The 22,225-nt window shown below is 41.9% G+C and overlaps 1 protein-coding gene across 1 annotated transcript in view; it reads left to right on the forward strand.

Annotated features, from left to right (window-relative positions):
* LOC138733297 (urea transporter 2-like) overlaps positions 1–22,225 on the forward strand; it is a 303,421-nt gene that overhangs the window by 280,267 nt on the left and 929 nt on the right. The window contains exons 3-9 of the mRNA XM_069880371.1: positions 10,991–11,182; positions 13,317–13,506; positions 13,978–14,106; positions 17,270–17,462; positions 18,239–18,386; positions 19,911–20,045; positions 21,044–21,093. Coding sequence (XP_069736472.1) covers positions 11,017–11,182; positions 13,317–13,506; positions 13,978–14,106; positions 17,270–17,462; positions 18,239–18,386; positions 19,911–20,045; positions 21,044–21,093 — 1,011 coding nt within the window. The 5' untranslated portion in view covers positions 10,991–11,016. The remainder of the gene's footprint in view (positions 1–10,990; positions 11,183–13,316; positions 13,507–13,977; positions 14,107–17,269; positions 17,463–18,238; positions 18,387–19,910; positions 20,046–21,043; positions 21,094–22,225) is intronic.

Consider the following 22,225-nt stretch of genomic DNA (forward strand, 5'->3'; position numbering starts at 1 on the left):
CTCTGCTTTCTTATTTCACAGCCCTTAACTCTGATCTGTTCCCTAACTCTCCCTCCCTCCTTCCCTTTCCTGTATATGAGCTGAACATTGAACTAACCCTGGCTCTCCAACCTTTCTTCTCTGGAAGCCCAAACTATACACATCTCCAGCCCTTGGCTGGGTCATTTATAACACTCACACTGGCAAATGAAACACAAAAGGGGATCTGGCAATATTTTCTTGGTTCTTTCTCTCTCTTCCCTCTCTTCAGAAGCATCGGTGTTTGTGCTAAAATATACCCCTGTACAAATCTTAGTTTAATTTCTCCCCTGTACCATGGTCAGTAACGAGCTCTCAGTCTTAGTATGGACAAGGTATCCATGGGCCCAAGCTCCCACCACAGCCAGGACAAACTGGTAAAAAACACCCTTTGCATGAAAAAAAAAAAAAAAAATCAATGAACTTGGATAGGCTGTGTTGAATTTCACAAATCTTAACCCTGGCCCTATTTCTAAGTCAGTCTCTGGAGAACAAAGAGCAGACTCTGGGGTTGTTTTAAGTCCTCTACCAAGAGTCTGCTTGGCAGATATAACATTGCCTGCATTCATAGGAAGGGCTGAACCTCAGATAACACTTGACAGAAACCCGTGGGGGTCTTGGAATGAGCCAGCAATGCCTCCATTGTCTTCCCAGCACACAGAGAACACGTACATCATGGTGCCCAGAACAGGTCACCTGGCCAAGATCATCTTCCTATGACCTTAGATATGACAGACCCTTAGGTATTTCTACCCATTCTAGGCAGCACAGGAGTCATGGAATCATAGAATCATTTAGGTTTAGGTTTAACCTTTAAGACCATCAAGTCCAGCCATTAACCTAACACTACCAAGTCCCACCCCTAGACTCAAAATAAACAATAAATGGGGCTGAGATGCAGCCATCAGAGAAACAGAGTTGAAAGCAAGCAGAAAGGAAACAAGTCCCTACATGAACAAAGCCACCACAGCTCCAGCTCTTATTAGGACAAGCTCAGTAGTGGACCCTCCTTGAAGACATAGAAGTCCTCCTGAGCTGTGCAACACAGCATCCAGTATGCACATATCCTAGGAACACACCCAAAATTAATGCTGCTCAATCCATAAGAATGCCAGGAGAATATCTAATTGCATTCTTGTACTTTCACCGTACTGCATTAGGGATGAGAAGTTATCTCAGTCCCTTGCATTACCTTTCAGAGGAGGCGCTCAGAAATTTTCTCCTGACCTGCCCACAGACAAATTTGCCTGCTGTTTCTGCTGAGAGAATGAAAATTTCCTTTGCCTTTCTCCACAGATCCCCCATTTAATAGCTGAGTTCCGGGACCACATGCCACCACTCCTATTGAAATTAGTATTGAACTACTTTGTTCATGTCATCTGATGCTCTTAGTCCTCAAATTTAATTTAAAATCTTTTTGAATTTCTCATAAACAATACCTGCCTCTAATTACAAACATTATTTGATCAGGTTTCATGTGCTTTCCACTTTATTAGATTCTTGTCACAAGTCTGTGTATGATTTGAGCATCCCACTCAAACACAAACATATGGGCCACACGAATATATCAAAGATGTCTTCTGATGGCAGGAGGTAGTTGATGTTTCAGTAATATGATATCACAGTTCTCACAGCACAACAACAAAGAACCGGGGGGTAAAATTGTGGCCAAAAATCTTCACAGAAATTTTGGAAAACTTAGAATACAATTTTTTCTCCTGAAAATCTCTAGTTCTACTCACCCTCTAGTCTTCCAGTTTTACATTTTGAAACCATACTTTGTTTTATCTGTAACTTCATATTGCAGGTATACTATCTCGCACTTTTTAAAAAAAAAAAATCAAAACAAAGCCAAAGATTTTGAAAGATCCACATTTTTAAAATAACAGCTCTTTTAAATTTTTCTTGTTAGAGAATTTTGTTAAGGAGGGGACTGTTCTGCACACCTTTTCGAAATTTCTAAATCATCCAAAAAATAGCATTCCAATCTTTCATTAAGCTTTCAGGCTATAAATAGATATGCTTTGTAAACCAGATATAGTGTACAGATGTAGTCACCATTGGCAGGCAGTGCAGACCTACTCCAAGATGCGCACTGATTCTGTGGCATCCAGAAACCTCACTTGCTCCTGTATCAAACAAGCCCTCTCTTGCAGCTTTTATGTACAACAGCACAGATTCAGAGCAGCTCCACTGAAACTGATGGATATGACCCTTCTCTCACTTACATAGTGTTATTCTATTAACTACAGCAGAATAAAACCGGAGATGAAATCCAGACTCCATCAAGTAAACTCTGGGCTTGAGCTGCTGCAAGAAAACGAAGCCCAGACGATGGAGCAGTGCCAGGCTCTGCCAGGAGTCTCAGCAGCTGCAGAATGGTTATCTTCCATTTTAGGGTCTGATGAAAAGGCCATTAACATTAGGGGAATCCCTCCATTGTATTTCCAAGACACACAAGGCCATCTATCCAGTGCACAAGCGCTGTTCATCTGGCACATGGACAGCAAGATTGCTACATGGATGTAGATATAAAACCCTGTAACCTGAAATGTGCCCTACTTTTTTCTGTTCTGCAAGTCCCTGTGCTGTTAGCAGCTCGGGAAATTTGGCCTGTCGTCTATAACCTTTGAAGTGCAAACTTCAGGCTCATGCAAAAGAGAGAGCAGAAGTGACGTCTGTATTTTCAGGTGAGTAAAGCTGCAGACTTCAAAGGTTCAGCATTAGTCTGTGAAGCCTCTTAAAGATTGTCACCTGAGTTTCTCAAAAGCTGGCTGAAAATGCATCCGTACATGCAGATAAACGTGTTCTTTGATCTGAGTGATAAAAACAACTGGTTTTCTACATGTAAACTCCTTTTTTGTAAATGTTTATGAACTGTGGGAAATTATGTCTCTGCCAGAATTTAAAATAAAGTGTTTCAATGGGTTTGCTTTACATTTACCATTCATTATGCTCACTAACATTGCAGGAATCCCAACGGAGTTTTCAAGGAAGGTTCACGGTGTTGTAGTTACCAGGGAAACACACAATAAATTGTTACTATCTAAAAAAGAAAATCCCCATTAACTTTCTATTTAAGAACAAGCAATGTGAACTGCATTGAGAAATACCTTTATGGTTACCCTATCAAAACGCTGTATGTTTTATTTCAAGATTTAACCAAATATTGACCAAGCTCTGACATATTTTTTTTCACTTTGAACTGCATCAAGCACTTTACAGTTTGTAGTTTACCATGTATTGTCAAAGACAACGCAGTATTTAGCTGGGTCAGACCAAGAATAACAGACACCATGTGATTGTTACTGCAGTTAAAGCAGTAACAGGCAAAGCTTTGTTAAGCTAAGCTATCAAAACTGGCAGCATTTCACACCCAATGATGTCTTTTTGCCAACTCCCCATGGATCATACAGACTATCCAATCCTAGAAGAAGATTTTGCAGGTTGAACAACTTTGTGCAGTGTAGATATGTATGTCTACATTATTTTTCTTCATTTGGAGCACAACTGTGGGCACACAAGTGTTGTAGATACCAGATACCCCTAGCCCTACAGAGGAATGGTAGAGGCAGCTCCAACCCTACCTTACCCTTGATTCTCCAAGGAGTGAGAACACCATATGACAGCCACATTAAGATACCAGAAAATTTCCTTCTCCAAAGACCTCTTTGACCTCTTGCAGATCAGATGGGCAATTTAATAAGTAATTGTGACCCTCAATCATCACTGAGTAGAGGGAATGTATGTCTTTTGAGCAGTCCCTGGCCTTTGGGACTGACAACAAGGGCTGCTCCAACATTCACTGCAACACGAAGAGACTGCCTAAATCCACCTTGAACAGCAAGTACATTAAATCTGCCTTCTTCCACCTTAAAATGTCCTAAAAGCTCATTTCCTTCCCTGTCCTCTCTTTCGCACCCATCAGTTACAGTATCTCAGCCAGGCAGAATGTAGCTTCTAACAAAGAACAGTAATTTCTCTGGCTGTTCCAACCTGATTCACATTTGACTGCCCATGTCTATCACATTCAAGCCTTAGAGAGTCCCTGAATCCCTGTAGTGAGTAAAAAAGGACTATTCTTATTTAAGGGGTCACCCTTGAATTCATGAGAGATGTTCAGTAGTTGACTTACCAAGTTTCCACTGTGAATTAACAAGACAGTAAAGGTGTCTTCCAGTTTCTTGCTGTATTATTCCCACCTTGCTACTCTCTGGATTAAAGAAGGTATTAATTTTATTTGAGTTCAAGTTGGAACATTTAAGCTTTTTACCACAAAAGAGGATCTTTAGAAAAATTCCTGGCAAATGGAGTTAGTGTTATGGGTCAGGGGAATGGACAAAAATAATTTTTCCTACTGATGAGGCATAATAATGGCTGGCACTGAAAAAAAGAAGACATGTAGCTCATAGTCAGTGTGGAGGAGAAATACAGAGGGACGCATTGCAGTAAAAGTGGGGAAGATGGTGAAAGTACAGGCAGGTATGACTGTCCAGATTAGGAGGACTGATGCTGTGTGAGAGGAGAGGTGATATGATAAGAGATTAGGTGAGAGTTTTAGCTTCTTCAGTGAATAGGAACATCAGGTTTCAAAAGTCTTCAGAAAGAATCCGTAAGATTTAGACACAGCCTGTATGTGAGGCTTTAGACACAAAAAGAGAAGTGCGAGCTGCTAGTAGGTAGGGGTGATGGCAGATTAAAACAGGAAAGAAGGTGGGAAAGGGAAATTGAGATCTCTCTTTGAAGGAAGGGCACAGGTCCCACATCCCTTCTCAGCTCCCAGGTCATCTTGCTGGTTCCTCTGAACGCCCAAGGCTTAGGACACTATAATGGAAGTGAGGCACTACTTCGGTTGTATGTTTTCCACTGTGCAGCTTCACTGTGTGGTTTTAGCTTTACTTTTAATTAAGTATCACCACGATGTAAAATGATAGAACAAAATTCTCATATTAGTTCAGTTTGATTTAAAAGCTGACTTATTTTCTTTTTCCTCTTCTCATTTTTACTTCTACTGGCTTCTTAGACCCATTCCTGAAACAAACATATCTTTTTTGTTTCCATGTGCAAAGGATTGGGGAAAAAAAAAAAAAATGTGTGAGAGAGAGAGAGACAGACACACAAAGCCAAAAAAGAAACAGAGAATCCAAGTGGAGAGGTATGTGTTATTGGACAAGTGTTTAATTTATGGAACTTGGCCAGCAGAACAAGAGTTTGAGTTGTACTTCAATAAGTGGAGCTCTTAGAATAAATGTGGCTTGTAAAGTTGTTTTACAGTCTGCTTTGCCGAGCAGCCAACACCTCATGGAAACCTTCGAAAAACATTCTGTTTAGAAGCAATGGTTTTTATATTTCATATTTTCTCTATTTGTTTTCCCCTCTGGTTTTATAACTGAAACCATATGCAGGAAAACAGGATTTTTGTGTCTTTAAATATCTACCTGGTCTGACTATTTTTATTATTAAAAAAACAGCTAGCATTTTGAAAATTCTTACTGTATTAGGCACTTGGTTCAAACATTAACAAGTCCTTGTTTGATGCCCCAGTCAGCTACACATTTCCCAAATGACCATGAGACAGTGACTTTTCTGAGATTCATCACACCTTTTCCACACCACATACATGTGGTGCTCTGGTGTTCATCTGAGCTCTGTGTCTTTCCCATGATAGACAGCAAATGTAAAAGAACTTGGAATATGATTCATCTGTGTAGGATGGGAGGGGATGAATCATGCTCTAGATCCATACATTGACCATCTCTTCACTGGAAGTCAAGGCAAGCTGCTCAGATATATTTACCTAAAATGGAGACACCCACAGTTAGCCACACAAACCCCATCTTAGCCTCTCTTGTGGACTAAAGGGATGAGATGGACCTCTGAGAAAGAAAATCAATTCCTTTCTAAGAATGATCTCTGACCACTTGGGAGAACTGCACAGAGATGATGTTGATCAGTCTGTATCAACCAGAGAGAGCACCAAAACTAGGACCCTTTAAATGGCTAAAGAGGGTCAAGAGAAACCCCTTTTTACAGACATAGTTCAGGGGACCCATAATAAGGAGGGTCAACCCTCCTTCTCCACAGTTACCCACACACACACTCATATGTGTAATCATACAACAATTATACAAGTGGTATCAGCACAACTTCTACCCAAGTCTAAGTAGAATCCACCAGTACAATCCATCAAATAAATGATGTGCTTCCATTTGGCAGATTAGGAGATACTGCTGCAACAGAAGGAGACGAAGAAGCAGTAAAGTATTGCCCTGAAGTTAAATGAAGTATTGTATTACATACTACACAGGCTAGGAAAGGAAGACAGAAAGAATTCAAGACCACCTTGTAAAAGCCAAGTATCTAAACAAGGATGTAAGAGTCACATTTAGTCCTATAAGTTACCCTGCCTTGATTACTAATTGTTGTGCGGTAGTTGGGTTTGTACAAATGACAGAGCTGCTCTGGAATGTGGCTTCATTTAATGCCTGTGCTAGGAAATAAGTTTACTTGAGCATTTCTTTCCTTTTGGGTGGGATTTTTCTTTCCACTGTGAAGATCTGTGGCTAAGTGTTTCATACCTGTTCCACGCAATTCAGTTGCATTCAACCTCAGTGACTCTTCTGAAATGCCCTGCTTTGTTCACTTGTTTTCAGTGTTACAAGCCGATCTCTGGTAAATTACAACAACCTGATCCCTGGTCATTACAACTCAGCCAAGTATCCTGTCACCATCCCAAAGTTTTGCCCTCTAGCTGTACACTGTATTTCTATACTATTTCTTTATGGTAAGAGAGAGAAACATGCTTTTTCAAACTGTTTCTTTTCATGGCCCTTGTGAGGCCACATCCCTTGAAGACAACACTTCTCTGATCCCCTTCATGCTTTCAGGTAGAGAGATATGAAATATGCTTTCAGCATAGAGGAGGAAAGAGCAATAGCCCAGGCTTGACTTCAAGAATCTTATAATAAAGCTAAGCTCCCTACAAAAAATGGCAGCCTTGTAGAAAAGCTGGCTCAAGTGTTATACATCACACATCACCCTGGTCATGTACCATCCATCCCACTACTCACAGCTTATTTGTATTGTGGGCTTGTTTTTTTTTTCACGGGGCCACCGGATCACTACAGGCTGTGTGAGAGCGCTACGCTGTCAACATTTTCTCATCAGCACCAGCCAAAGAGAAACCCAGAGCTAGCTCTAGGAGACTTAGAAATTCAAGGCTCTGTGCTACCAGCATCCTGCACCTCAAAAGCACACTACTACAGCTATCTGGTTGGGAATGAGCAAGCACAGGAAGGTCTAGAGATGAGCCCTAATCATCAGGCAATGCCCTGATCTCCGATAAATGTTGATGAGAAGAGGGACAAGTCATTACCACATCGATGAATCAGTGTTTGCTGATAAAAGGCTCTTTCTCAAAGAATTCCCCATCAGCTCTAGGTGTGCTGTAAGTGATTCAGGCTCTTATTAGCCTTAATTAGCTAATTGTTTAAATGATTTCTCCATTATTCATGGAGACCATACCTCTGAGCACAAGCTTATCTAATGACAGGTGCTAGGTGCAAAGGAATCATGTTTTTTCAGGGTGATGTTCCTGCAGAGAGCACTATGCCTGTCACAACCCTTCTGGATATTCTCTAACTGTTGCAGCCCCTTGGGCACCTCTGCGGCAAAGCCTTACAAGTCACCACAGTAACAGTATAGAGAATTTCAGCATCCCCATAACTCTTGCACCAATCCTTTCCCCAAAAGTCTGGCAATGCTTCAGCCATCCCTGTTAGTCCTATCTCAGGTTGTCTTCTTATCTAAGGTATATGAATGCTCTTCTTTCCAAGTACAGATTCTGTTCCCTTCTGATATGCAGGGAGACACCAAACAGTAATCCTGGGAAGAGACTGTATTTTTTTAATTCTTAGCCCCAGAGCTTTGGTGCCCTTCTTGATGCAGATTCCTGGCCTGTTACAGATGGCTCAGTGATTTTAAGCAATAGCCTGGGACTGCAGATCCCAATTCCATAAACTTCAGGGTTGACTTTGGCAAAATCTCCTAGCCTGAAATTTCTCCTGCCTGATATTAGCCCTCTAAAAGCGCAGCAACTAGGTTCCCTCTGCAGCCAGTAGAGATGAAAAGGCACTCTTTTTTTTACATTTCAGATGGGCATATAGAAAAGGGACACGAATGACCCTCTTGAGATACTAGCCTCCCTCTGTATTGAGTGCAAAGGGGTCTTACATGACTACTTCGCACATAAACCTGAACAGATAAATTATGTAAGCAAGGATAAGAATTATAAAAACATATAAGTCCTATGTCTCAATTTCAGAAGGAATTGAACAGTGCAGTCTTGTAAATACAGGCTTTAGAAGCTCTGCAGTGATGTTCCTGTTTTGTAAAACCCGACAGCATTTTTCCCTGGTGAGGTTTAAAACGAGTGTGAGAATTTCAGGTTCTATAGAGACATAGACAAAACCACTCAGCATTTATTCTCCCTGCTGGTAACGGTTAATCTCAGTTGCTGATGGTGGATATTGTTACAGACGCATCCCTGGGACTTCAATATCCTCAGTGATGATGCACACTCCTTTACGTGGATCCAGTGCAGCTGTCTTAGCTCACCTCATCTCTTGGAACCCTTTGGAGAAGTCTTACAGAAGAAACATAAGCAAATAAACAAAATAGGCAACACTGAATATCTCTGATATTCAGCCACACCTGCTAAACATGTTAAGCTCTGGAGGGAAAGCAACCTCTATGACAGCTAGGTGCTAGCTTGATTTTGCTCTAGTGTCTGTCATCTGCTTGTGTTGTTGATCTCAGACCCTATGTGTCTCCCAACAAACACTGCGTGTTTGACTGGAACACCCAGATTGAGCTGAGAAAAAGAAAAACAGGAATTTTTGGAGGGCAGTTCTGAGCTGAAATGGGCTGACTTTCATCTGGAGGTGCTCACAACTACATTGACTTTTGGGAAGCCCAGGGCTATGACGTATCTTATGTAGCCAAGAGTTTATAGGATAAGTTCAGGCACAAATACCGGGTGTTCCAGTAGGACCTAGCCTCTTCCTACCTCAGAGGGATGTAAATTCCCTCAGCCTAGAGAACACATAGATGGAGGAAAAGGGCTCCTGCTCACTGTCCTCTATGCACATGTCCTCCTGGCTAGCCACAAGGAACTAGCCAAAAATTACAGTCACCAAGAATGCCTTTACTGGAACCAGGGATTGGATGCAGCTTCTGACTAGAACCATATTGTAGACAGCAAAAAAAGAAGCCAGAGCAGGGGAGGGTGGGGAGAGATGGACACGATGCATCCAAACTCTCCCACTTTTTTTGCTTCTTGCTTATTCCTGCACTGAGTGCAGCTGGTCAGAACCTGCGAGCATCCTCGCTCCTGCCACCCTGAGGCACATTACAAGCAAGGCACAGGGGGTGTCTATTCCTTGTGCAACCACATTTGCTCCTTCAGACCTCTCAGTAACTTCTGTAATACTTCTGCACCTTAGTATGAAGCAAACTGAGTGCTGACTAGATTTAGTTTTCACAGTTATACGTCATAGCACCTCCTGTCCGTACATCCAGCCCCAGGCTGATGCTGGATGCAAAGGTCATCCCTAAAGATGCTGCAGGGAAAAGCTGCCGGCAGAGAGAGCCAAAGCACCAGGCAGAAAGCACTGTGCAATGCATTTCCAGCGTTCCACTCAGTATTGTGCTGCCAGAAGGTGAAAGGAAAACTTTTATGATGCTCAAGGACCCTGTTATTAAAGCATTCAGATCATGGATGTTTTTACCATCCGCAGTGTTCCACTCTGCAAAGCAGTCTTCCCTCCAGCTGGACATACCTTCCCAGCCTGTCCTGCAGCTGCTTGCAGGCTTTAACATCATCAGCCAGCCTGTTTCAACTACTTAAAAATAGGCTTCCACCAGGAGGTGGTGCCCATATTCCACAAAACACGGGACAAGCACTTCACCACATAGTCGGCATTTAAACAACACCTAGAAACCCAGCTACGATTGTCCAAAATCGTCAAAGCAAGACCACAGCAGCCAATGCCAGACTGCCTCAGACAGAAAGGGGTCATTTTTGTAGATAAGCCCTGTAACATAGCTTACTGGGGTGCAGTGCAACGTACTTTCTTTTAAGGATTTATATCTTAACAGACTTTTTAATGAACAGATCCCTTCAACTGTAACTAGACATTTAAACCCGTAATCTTGCCTGGATATTCACCAGCTAATTAAAGAACACACAACCCTGAACCAAGGTTCTTGTCTTTGTCTAAATCCACACATGGATGCTGAGTTCTGTACAATGCTTTCATGCTACCCCTGTTTGCTCTTGGTGGTGTATCAAAAGCAGATGTGGAATGAGGAGCACAGAAAGGCCATAGATCTGCTGTGATGTACGAAGGCATCAACTCAAAACATCAAAAGGGATACGAGCTTCAGCCTTTCCTCCAGTATTTTCTTGTCTCCTGCTGTCTGCTGCTGTACTGGTAATTTGCATTCCTTGCCTCTAGTTCACTGCCCACCAAACATCAGCAAGCTCCCCCTTTGGTAGCTGCAACAGCAGCTGTACTTGGCCAAACAGCATTGGTCAGCATGCAAGTACCTCTCGGTTACTTGGCAAAGGTTCTATCCTTTGTCCAAGTGGCAGCTTGTCCAACTGGCAGCTTGCATCAGGAGCTAGAGTGGGACGCTGCAGGGCATCTATGCCCTGTCCTTCTTTCCACCTGCAGCTTTGTGGCACAGCTCCAGGACACAGTGGGTCATTGCCTGGCCCTGATCCCAAAGAAGGGACATCACTGTCCTGGGCAGCAGCACATTCCACTCTCAGGAGTGCTTCAGACAGGTTCCTTGTCCATTAAACATCCCTTCTTTGAAACAGCATTTCACCATGGAGCTCTAAAGCACAGCAGAAGTTGCCAGGACACAGCCCAAAAGGTTTTCTAACATGTGGGCTTTGTAATTACAGTTACCTCTTCTCAACACCCGAAAGAGATGGATCTTGGAGAGATTGTTGTGGCTGAACATCCCGCTGAGAGGCAGCTGTACATGGAGCAGAAGCCAACAGCCCAGGACCTGCTGGGGAGCAGTGGAAATCGCATCCACCGAGTTTTCAAGTATCTCACAGGAGAAATGGAAGAATATGGAGAGTGGATGAAAAGTAAGCAGAGGGATGTGTTTCAGTCTCTCTGGCTAGGCAGAGCAAGTTGGGGACATCTATATTGCCAACAATACTTTCAGTGCTGGGGCACAAGGCCAGGAACCGTTTCCTCCCCTAAGGCAGAGCAGAGGCAGCAGAGCCCAAGCTCACTGCAAATTTCTGGACTGTTAACCCAAATCATGTTAACCTCAGGAAGGGGTTCTCATTGCATCCTTTTCCCATTACCATGGCTGCAGGCATAATTCAGCACAGGCGAAAGGCATCTTTCACACTTAATCTGTTATATGTCATTGCAATCTCATTCCTTGTAGCAGTGCCCAGAATTGCATGTCGGGGCTGGGAATTTAGTCATGTTTGCAAGTGCATTGGATCATGTGTGGGCTGATGATGGGGACTTGACTGTTGATGGTGTGGTCAAAGGCTCTTGTATTACCAGCCCTGGGGGAGCAATAGGCAATGTGGCTATTGTGTTGCTACGAAAAACAAAGCAGGTACTGATCTCGAAGTTTTACTGTTAAGGCAGGAGCAATACATTAGCAGATGGCCCATGTTATCCCAAATTATTAGTGGTTTAGAGTTTTGAGGGGCTACATAAGACTGTCACTCCTCTGTCAAGGCTACTTGTGACAGCAGTACAACTCCAGTAACAGAAGAGAAATAAGAAACAGCCATGTACAGCCAGGCTGCTCTCCAGTGGCTATAGTTGGTGGAGGATGTGGGTGAGATGTCTTCAGGCAGGGAATTCAGCAGGCTGGTATTGTGGTTCCCAGACACAGGGATTGTCTCGTGCTGCTTTATCTGTACTCTAGTGGTCAACATTTAGTAGAGAGCTTTACTTACTCAATGTCCTGGAAAGCTTTGGCCACTGCTCACTGGTTATATTTGAATACTTAGAGTTAATTATTGTTTCTAAAAGCAAGAGCATTGTTGATATACTTCATAGACAAGGATATCAAAGAGATTCAGAGTGGTATCTGGCCCTTCAAAGTTCCTCTATTGAAGTTATGCCCATCAGAAAGCAAAGCCTAAGCCTTGACTATAAATATAACACAGGGAGGGAGTGAGGAAGATGGGGGGGGAAGGGAGTGGAATAAGTCGTTGCTCAGATTCAAAAGGTATTCTAACACTTAATGCTGTGTCTGATGAACAATCTAAACCAACTGAATTAATTTTAAATATTTAAGAAGATGAAAGCTGCGTACACATATTGCATGAACATATTGTACATATAAGCAGACCCTCTTTCTCATTTATTCTCCTTCCATCATGTTTAATAATGCACAGCAGTACAGAAATTGTTACACCTTTCCCAGAAGCATAACAGAAAAACACCTTAAGTCAATTTGCAATAGAAGACCCAGCAGCAAAAAGTTATTGCAGTGCTAAGAGACCTTCCCTTGCACATGGAGATCATTAGGAACACTGTATACAGATGCCCTCAGACATGCTGCCCTCAGTCCCATAAACGCCTTCTCTCCCCCATGCACTCACCTGAGCTTGGTGCCCCTTTGTTCTGCCTGGGTTCAACAGTCTTCTCTAAAAAGCAATGGCTCTTTGTACTTTGGGAATGCTTCTTTCCCCTGAGCACAATCCAAGATATAACTATTCTCTTAATTTAGGTTCTTCAGTTCCCAAAGTACTTCTTTACACACCTTTGACAGTTTGACCCTGTCTCCTGTACACAGTGTACCTCCAGGTTCTGCATGCCTAAAACACGAGAATTTTTCCCTTTCCATATTTCCCAACCCCTGTACAAACTAGTTCTTGTCTCTGCCTGAGTCCTTCTCTGCATCTGAATTATACACCAAAAACAGACTATCTCCTCGTTAAATTTATAGCAGAATCTTAAGCAACCTACCAGGCAAGAAAGAGTATTCTTTGACCACCATAAATAAATCACTTTTTTATGAATTCTTCCATGAACTTTATAGCAGTGCCCAGTCCATCCCTATTAGCTTTTCAAGTACCAGATGCAAAATTTGCTCAGACAGCAATAAATCTGAGACTGGTTTTACAGTCCTGTTGATACATTGCCTCTGTTCCATGGCCAGAAAGTAACTGTAGGGATGAATGTTCTTTGAGGGATTCCTGCTGAAATGATGACTTATCAGCAGTGTTTTTATTTCATCTCCAGATAAGCCTTTAATGGTCCAGCTGGTGGACTGGATCCTGCGAGGGACCTCTCAGGTGATGTTTGTCAACAACCCACTCAGTGGGCTGATCATTTTAGTGGGGCTTTTCATCGAGAGCCCCTGGTGGATGCTCTCGGGCTGTACTGGAATGGTCGTGTCGACATTAACTGCATTGGCCCTCACTCAGGACAGGTAAGTGGTACCTCACACCCAGGCACTTAATAAAAATTGATCATTATGTCATAAGGAACCATCTTATGGCTCATAGCCCCACATTTGAGTATGGTAGAGCCAGCAGACCTGAAGTGTTAGAACAAATTAAGTAAGGACAGAACTATGGTACAGAAAAAGATGGTCTGTCCCCATAGCTGACTGTCTTTGTGAGAGTAGACAGTTATCTTTCTCTGGTACCCACCATCACAGTCATGGCATCCTTTGGGTCATGGAAGTCCTCCTGGATCACCATCATGCAACAGGCTCCACATTCTTCCATTCCACACACTAGCACAATGTGTTATGTTAGAAACCTCACCACTTTTTCATCTCTTCCCTGCACTCCCTTCACCAGAAATAGAACAATTCTTAATCATGTTTCAGTGGGTCACTTTGACAGGTCACCTCCAGCACAGCTTGCTACCTTGCAAACATTTCTTTCCATCATAGATCAGCCATTGCAGCTGGAATTCATGGCTATAATGGGATTTTGGTGGGACTGCTCATGGCTGTCTACTCTGACAAAGGGGATTACTACTGGTGGCTTCTTCCTCCTGTGGTAATTATATCAATGGCCTGGTAAGTATGACTTGTCTAGGGACAATTCTCAGAAAATGAGGAGACCTGCTATATACAGCTTAAACATATTGGAAATCTCCTCTGCCCAGTCTCCTACACCAGCAGCTCCAGCCACGTCAGTAGTGGAAAGAAGCATACATTTATTGTTTAGCCTGGAGAAGAGGACTCTGAGGGGAGACCTCATTGCTCTCTACAACTACCTGAAAGGAGGTTGTGGAGAGGAGGGTGCTGGGCTCTTCTCCCAAATGACAGGGGACAGGACAAGAGAGAATGGCCTCAAGCTCCACCAGGGGAGGTTCAGGCTGGACATTAGGAAAAAATTTTTCACAGAAAGGGTCATTGGGCACTGGCAGAGGCTGCCCAGGGAGGTGGTTGATTCACCTTCCCTGGAGGTGTTTAAGGGATGGGTGGATGAGGCGCTGAGGGACATGATTAAGTGATTGATAGGAATGGTTGGACTCGATGATCCGGTGGGTCTTTTCCAACTTGGTGATTCTATGATTCTATGATGCACAAAATTTGTGAGGCATGTTGGCAGGAGGCTGAGTGCACAGACAACACTGATAACAGGACATGGACAAAACAGCCCCACTTCAATGCTCTGCAAATAGCCCTCATCAGCAGGACACATTCAGGGTGGAGGTCATCATGCTCAGCACCTCAGTGGTTCTTCCTGCCCAGGCGCTGAACTGACCTGGTGCTCTCCATTAGGCTGAAGTCAATCTTCCTACTCTCAGACGTGCAACCAGTCATGAGCAAAATTAATTCCTTCAAGTAACTCTGAATATCAGACAATGTCCATTCAGGATTAGATTTCTCATTTCTAAATATGGACTCTAACAGCACTGCAGAATCTATTTAACAGTCTTGGCTGAAAGCAATACAAGACCTATGTTTTAATCCCTGTTAGCGATAAGAAGAAAGTCATTATTGCTTTTTACTGCTTTTAAAATCAGATTTTTTCCCGTATTTCACTTGTTTAGTTACTTTCAGCAAAGGTCATTGTATAACAACCTCTCAAACCCCAGGTCATGTTGCAAGAATGTTTAGTCAGCCAGAATTCCTCAAGGTTCTTTATTCAAAATTTTCTTCCTCCATTTTTGTTCACAAGATTCAAAGGCAGAGCTGAAAAATTTTACAATTATACATTTCAGTGATTTTTTTTTCAGCTGATACTTTGAATTTTAGCTTCAGAAGTCTGCATTTATTTATTTATTTATTTGTTTCTTTTTTTTCTGACACAATGCATACTTAGCAAAATATTTGTATTTCAGCACAGAAATTCGGGATCATTTTCACTGAAGCGCTGATTTTTTTCCTAGAGCTACAGGCAAGGAAATGTGTAAACTGCTCTTGGAATGAATCATAGAATCATAGAATACTTAGGATTCGAAGGGACTTTAAAGATCATCTAGTTCCACCCCCCTGACATTTGCAGGGATGCCTCCCACTAGACCAGGCTGTCCAAGCCCCATCCAGCCTGGCCTTGAACACCTCCAGGGATGGGGCAGCCACAGCTTCCCTGGGCACCCTGGACCAGTGTCTCACCACTCTCAGGGTGAAGAAACTCTTCCTTATATCAAGCCTAAACCTACCCCTCTCCAGTTTATACCGGTTCCCTCTTGTCCTATCACCACAAGCCTTTATGATTAGTCCCTCTCCAGCTTTCCTGTAGACCCATGAATGAAATTGGTCATAAAAAGAATAGGCTTCATTTGAGATTATTCAGAGATAACAAAGCATTTTTTCCCACTGATAGTACCTACACAACAGGACGCAAGATGTTGCTTTTGAAATGTCAGATAATTTAAGTGTCTTTTTTTATTAGAACCAGCTTAATGACTTTCTAGGACTCAAATGCAACTTCTTGAAAAGCTCAAGTCTTTAAAATGAATTTTTATAAACTTTGCGATGTCCACTGCTACTTGGAGGCTGACCATAAGGGCTGCTCAGCTCACTTATACCAGGGAAGCTGAACCAGAAGCAACAGAACAGAGTCTATTGCTATCAAGGGTAGGATCTGGCATTTCACTCTCTTGCACATGCTCTATAGGCCCCATAAAAAGCAGATATTGTTTAACAAGTATTCTGCCACAAAGGAATTCATGCAGGACACCCATTTCAAGTAGAAATAAGGCAGTCTGGAAATGTCCCGAGGAAAGCAGATCTGGTGAAGTTTATATCCCAAGAACTTTGGCAAAATCATGGTATCTCAAGGCTTGCAAGATTTTTAATATTTGACCTTTAAATAACTTGAGCGCCACCCCGAATACTTTACACACTGAATATACTCAATCGTGATTCTTAAGAGGGAAGCTTAGTTTTTGGAAAATACCATATGATTTTGGGTGGTATGTGGGCAGCACACATACAGTGTGTTTCATCATCATCAGTCTCTTTGACATAAGCAGGAACATCAAGGTCTAGTTCATGTCTGGCACAACATTCTTCACAGCTTTGTTACAGCAGTGACTTCATCTTACACTGTCAGGCTCCATGTGTCCTAAGGACTCCTTGTTTCCCCAAAATAATATCTCACACAGTAAATATTTTACATCTTTCTTAATGGAAGATTTTCTACCCTCTTTGATCACCTCTTCTGTTTTAGTTCCCTTTTAGAACCATATTCTGGTATACTTCAAACCTTTTAACACAAAAAAAGCAAATTACATAATTTCCATCTCCCTGTTGCCTCATCCGGACTGGAGTATTTTTTAAATCATTTAGAGTTCTCTGAAGTTTTTCCTGTGGCACTCCCAAAATTCTTTTCCTTATTAGTTTTTTTATTATATTAGAAAAACATTAGAATAGGAGGCCAGATCACCTTTCTCCATCAATGCCTAAATACTGTACTGAATGTATTTCTTCATTGACTCCAAGTTCAGCACAGCTGCCAGACCACTTGCACACTAGCCAGGCATCCAGAGAGAAGAGTATGAATTTTATACCATCCATGAATGGATTTGACAGTTATTGCAAAGATGAACAGCATTCTAAAACTATTTGCTGGATGCAGATTCATATATTTACATATTCACTGCCTGATGCTTCTGAAAGGAATGGCACAGGGTTGCCTTTACCAGAGCTTATAATTAAGTGGTAGCCTGTTTCATCACTCTTATTGTTATAAACAATTTATAACTGTTTCTTTTCTCCTTCTCAGTCCAATCCTGTCAAGTTCTTTGGGATCCATCTTCAGTAAATGGGACCTTCCTGTTTTCACTCTGCCCTTCAATATTGCTGTGACTTTGTACTTGGCAGCCACAGGACACTACAACCCCTTCTTCCCTACAACTCTTATCAAGCCTGTAGCATCGGTGCCGAATATAACCTGGTCTGCAATCAATGTGCCACTGGTAAGCTTCACTTAAAAAATGTTTGTGATATTTCCTTAAAAAGGTGCGTGTGAAGTCATTCAGCCCAGAATAACAAATATACATGAGTCATAATGGCTACGTTATATGTACAGCCAGTAGTCTTCCACAGAAACAGGTGGTTTGGTTCATCCTGTAGAGGACTGCTGTAGAAGCTCCAGGGACAGTCCTGGGTGATCCAGCAGAAAGGCTAATCGAGCCCAGGCAAACCTCTCACGCCACTTAGTCTTGAATGCTGTCAATTCGGAAGCACTCCTGGATGTGTGTTCTTGTTGCCCCATTGTAGTTAAGAGGGCATCAGTTAAACAGCCAATGCTAATACGAAAAGGCAGAAGAAAAATACTTATTCTAAAGGTACAGAAACCTGTTTACACACAATCCGCTCAGTTAAGCTCCAGCGCTGGAGGGTTACCTTTTCAAAGTAGTGTAAAAGTAACTGAAATGCTCATGTCAGTGTCACTAAGAAAATTACATTTTTTCTCCTTCTTTGAAGTCATTAAAAAAAAAAATACAGACCCTCCATCCCAACACAATCCACCGTATTACCATCCCAAAAGAAATAAAAGTCCATCTGGGACTGAAGATGTTGAAGCCAAACAATGAACTACCTCTGCCTTGAAGGGCACGAGAACGAGCAGTCTAGCTCAGAGCCAGAGTTCTTCCATTTTCTTTTCAACTAATAGTTTAGGCAAAATAACTGCTTTGTCTTTCTGAGTACAGAGCTACAATAACGTGCTGTTTTCTACTGGCTTCTGCAGCTCTTGCAGTCCATTCCAGTTGGTGTTGGTCAAGTGTATGGCTGTGACAATCCCTGGACAGGAGGCATCATCCTTGTTGCTTTACTTATCTCGTCCCCACTTATTTGTTTACATGCTGCAATTGGATCAACAGTGGGGATGTTTGCAGGTAAGAAATACTTTAAAAAGTCATTTTTCTAACCCAGGTATCTTGACTCAAGTCTTCAGACAACTCTGTCCAGTCTTTGCAGTTTAATGGGCTTAGACATAGTTGGGACAACACTCTCACTTTTTAAACTGCCTTTAGATTTAGAAGGTCTTACTAATAGTCGCACATCGTGATGAAGGCAAGAACAGAAGCAGATTTTCTTTAAGCTTTGAATTTGTTATTTGATTTGTAACAGACACAGGTGGTTTGTTCCACCTTTCTTAACCTTAATGCTCCTGCCATTGGATGTGATGAGTCGCGTGGAAATGATGATAAAGAAACCTAGAGAAATAGTTTCAGAACTGATCTCTTGCTATCACAAGTGTTTCAAATTACCACCACAAGCAGATGTCAGCCTCCAAGCTGATCAGTCAGTGAAAAGAAACAGACTTTTCTAGGACGCAGTTAAATTTACCCTGCTGCAGATTCATGAAAATAGCTAGAATGCCACTTAGCATGGCCTGTCTCTTCTACAGCCAGAGAAACAATCTTAGTTTAAGAGAGATTAATATGGCCTTTGAAGTTAGACAAGATTAATGTCACTTCTGTGACCAAATGGTATATTAACATACAATGGTATAAGTGTAATCTGAGACAATGATCTTAGAAGAACAGTCACCCAACCATGAATTCACTGTGCTCTGAAGCACTTCGTATAAGATGTGAGTTGCCTGATATCTGTGGTTTTAAATGAAACTGTCCACAATTTGTATGGTTAGGAAAACCTGGCAAGTTTTGTACAGGTCTAACATTTAATCTAGAAGGGAAAGGTCAGAGGAAAGTATCTGGGGATAAGCATGGAGTTGAAACAGAAGACAAGTGAGGGCATTATAGCAAGAAATTTATTTATCTTATGCTTGATGTGGAGGTGGCCTCTGCACTACAAATTGTATTCTTTTGACTGGTACACCTGAAGCCTCTAAGAAATCCTGCAGAAGTACCTATGAGATCAGGTGTGGAGCAAACCTTCGGTTTCCAACCCACTGCAGAATTTCCACAGCCATGATGGTGACCACACCTAGTACCCAGATCACATCAACAACAGGTCACCAGGAAGGTATGCAAAGCCCTGTTTATTTCTACAAAAGACACTCAGCTGTGACTCTGATATTCAAAATTATTTTCAAATATATATCATCATATTCAAAATGCTTTCTGCAAGAAGGACACCCAAGTGAGAAGGTCCCACTACACTCTGACTGGATCCTCCATCGGATCGTATATGACAAGACACTCAGGGCATAAACAAAAAGTTTTGCATCAAAGAAACCTCTGAGACCATGCCAAATTCCAACCTTAGACACATTTTCAGAGGTCCAAAATAATTAGCACCATTTGATGTCATCCTTTCTCTGAATATGCATGTTATGCAAGTGTGTAGATGATTAAATTTGTCTAGGTGTCATACTGAAAACACAATGAATTCCAAACAAGTGATGGGTGCCTCTCATACCTGACTTCACAGCCTTGCTTTTGTTTTTGCAGCACTGAGCATTGCAACGCCATTTGACAGTATCTACCTTGGTTTACACAATTACAACTGCGCACTCTCGTGCATTGCAATTGGAGGCATGTTTTATGCCCTGACCTGGCAGACTCATTTGCTGTCACTTGCGTGTGGTACGTATCTTTTACATAAAGGGAGACAAAAACTTATGCAGCCAAGCAGTCTATGAGCAGTGCAGCTTTAGAGATTACTACCAGTATGATGCAAAACTAGATATTTCTGTGATAGCAGCAGATTTGAGCTTGAATAGGCAAACTGCAAGTGCAGAGGGAAGGGAGTTTAGATCCTGAAAGCACATAAACATCTAGAAAGGGTGGAAGTACTGTTTATGGAAGGAGCACAAGCTTTATGAGCAGAAGTTTTAACAAATGAGCAACTCAACAGACTCCTAGAAGCAGCCTTTTCATAACTATACGTATCACTAGAGAAACGGTGGGCTAAGTAGAGAGTTGTTGCACAAAACCAGTTTAAATCCATCTAACCAAAAATGCAGTCTCCAACATCAGCAAAAACAGACACTATGTATGGGAAGAGCTTAATACAGGAAATTTCCCATTTGAAAAATTCCTGTGAAGATTCACTGAGCCTCCAACCATTTGCATTTTAGTTTTCTGTCCTGAGCACAGTTTCCAGATGGCTCAGCAGTTTTTGTCCTCCTTAGCTTTGCCCTTGATTGCCTCGACTTAGCTCCTATTTTGCCACCTTTCACATCCTGGAGCAGGGTGGCCCACAGCTAACTCCTTGTGGTTTGAAGACACGGCATAGAGAATTCCTGCAATCCCCCACTGCCTACCAGTTGAGTTGTGACAGTTAAAAAGAAATTAAAGATAAAAGAAATACCACTGTCCCTTGCTCTTGACAATACCGTGCTCATCATTTACCATTTATCTCTACATAGGAGACCGGACCAAACAGAGTCCTTACAACGAGATGCAGCACAGGGTGTTTTAACTAATTGTTGAATTATAACAATAATCCTCACATTAGGTAGCTGGAAGGATATTTTACTGTGTATTTGGACAATCTTACTATTTTTTACTATTTATAATTTCTTTGGAGAAATAAACAATATTTTCCTCATCTTGAACTGCCTTTGATCTTCTTTTCTCAGCATTGTTTTGTGCCTACTCTGGAGCAGCTCTTGCCAATGCCTTGTCTGTGGTAAGCTGGGGAGAGGGAGGAAAGAGGTCAGGGTTACTTTGGCTGGGGTTTTTTAAGTGCATTTTGATTTGTTTAACATAATGTTAAGGAGAAGCCTTATAGATGTACTTCACATGCACTTGTCCATAACGATTTTTATAGCATTGTAATGAGAATGCTGCAGCCAGTGGACAGTCTTGTGCAGATTTTCTGGCAGCTGAATTGTGCACTTGCAGAATTTGTACCTGATAATAAGATTTCAAAGACCTTTGGAGCATGTTATCCACAGAGGGACTCTGCATGTGTATGTGAATTCCAGCAACAGGGTATGGCTTGGGATACAACACTTAGATGGAGGCAATATTTTTTTAACAATTTCCAGTGGTTTAATTTTTTTCTTGCTTCTTCCAAGGGCTTTTTCCCACTCTACCTACAGGTATAATTCAAGTTTAATCTGGATATCAGAACTAGAAGGCGGGGGGAACTGTTCTCTTAATACGAAATCATTGTATCTGAGCAGAACATGAAAGAAGTGAACCTAGAAATGCCAAGCGTTGTTTCTTCTTTAAGATCTGAGAGATTAAAGCAAAAGCATATTTTAATAAAATTTATTCACCAAGTTAAAAAAAAAAATTAGAACTAGCAATGTTGTGCATTAAATATATTCATCTGGCATCCACTCTGTACCCTGTAAAACCCTGCAGATGTGTTGGGTTTTTAAACATACCTGGTCTGGGGATGCATCAGAAAAAAACAATATTTACTTTCTTTCCTTCTTATCTTTTTTTGGCAGAACCCAAGTCAGGTCACAGAGCACGACTGAGGGTTGAATGCAGTGCCAGTAACACATGGGCATTTAGGATGGTGGATGTGTGTGAATAGTACTCTCTTTACATGATATTTTGCAGGATACTGGAGGTGGGATTCAGCTCATTTATTAGAGAATTTAAATGTCTATGTGTGAGCTGGGTGTCTTAGTTTTCATTACAGCCAGCAGAGCTCTGGAACCTGATTCATTTGCTTCAATATTGGCCATTCTTGCCAATAGCTGCGTCTCAAAGAGACCGAGGTTTCCAATGTGGGATTCCTTATGCAGCACCATAAATTTCAGATACACTAGATAACTTTGTGTGAACTGTTGAAGGAACTTCCC

Source organism: Phaenicophaeus curvirostris, chromosome Z, assembly GCF_032191515.1.
Source record: "Phaenicophaeus curvirostris isolate KB17595 chromosome Z, BPBGC_Pcur_1.0, whole genome shotgun sequence".
NCBI lineage: Eukaryota > Metazoa > Chordata > Aves > Cuculiformes > Cuculidae > Phaenicophaeus > Phaenicophaeus curvirostris.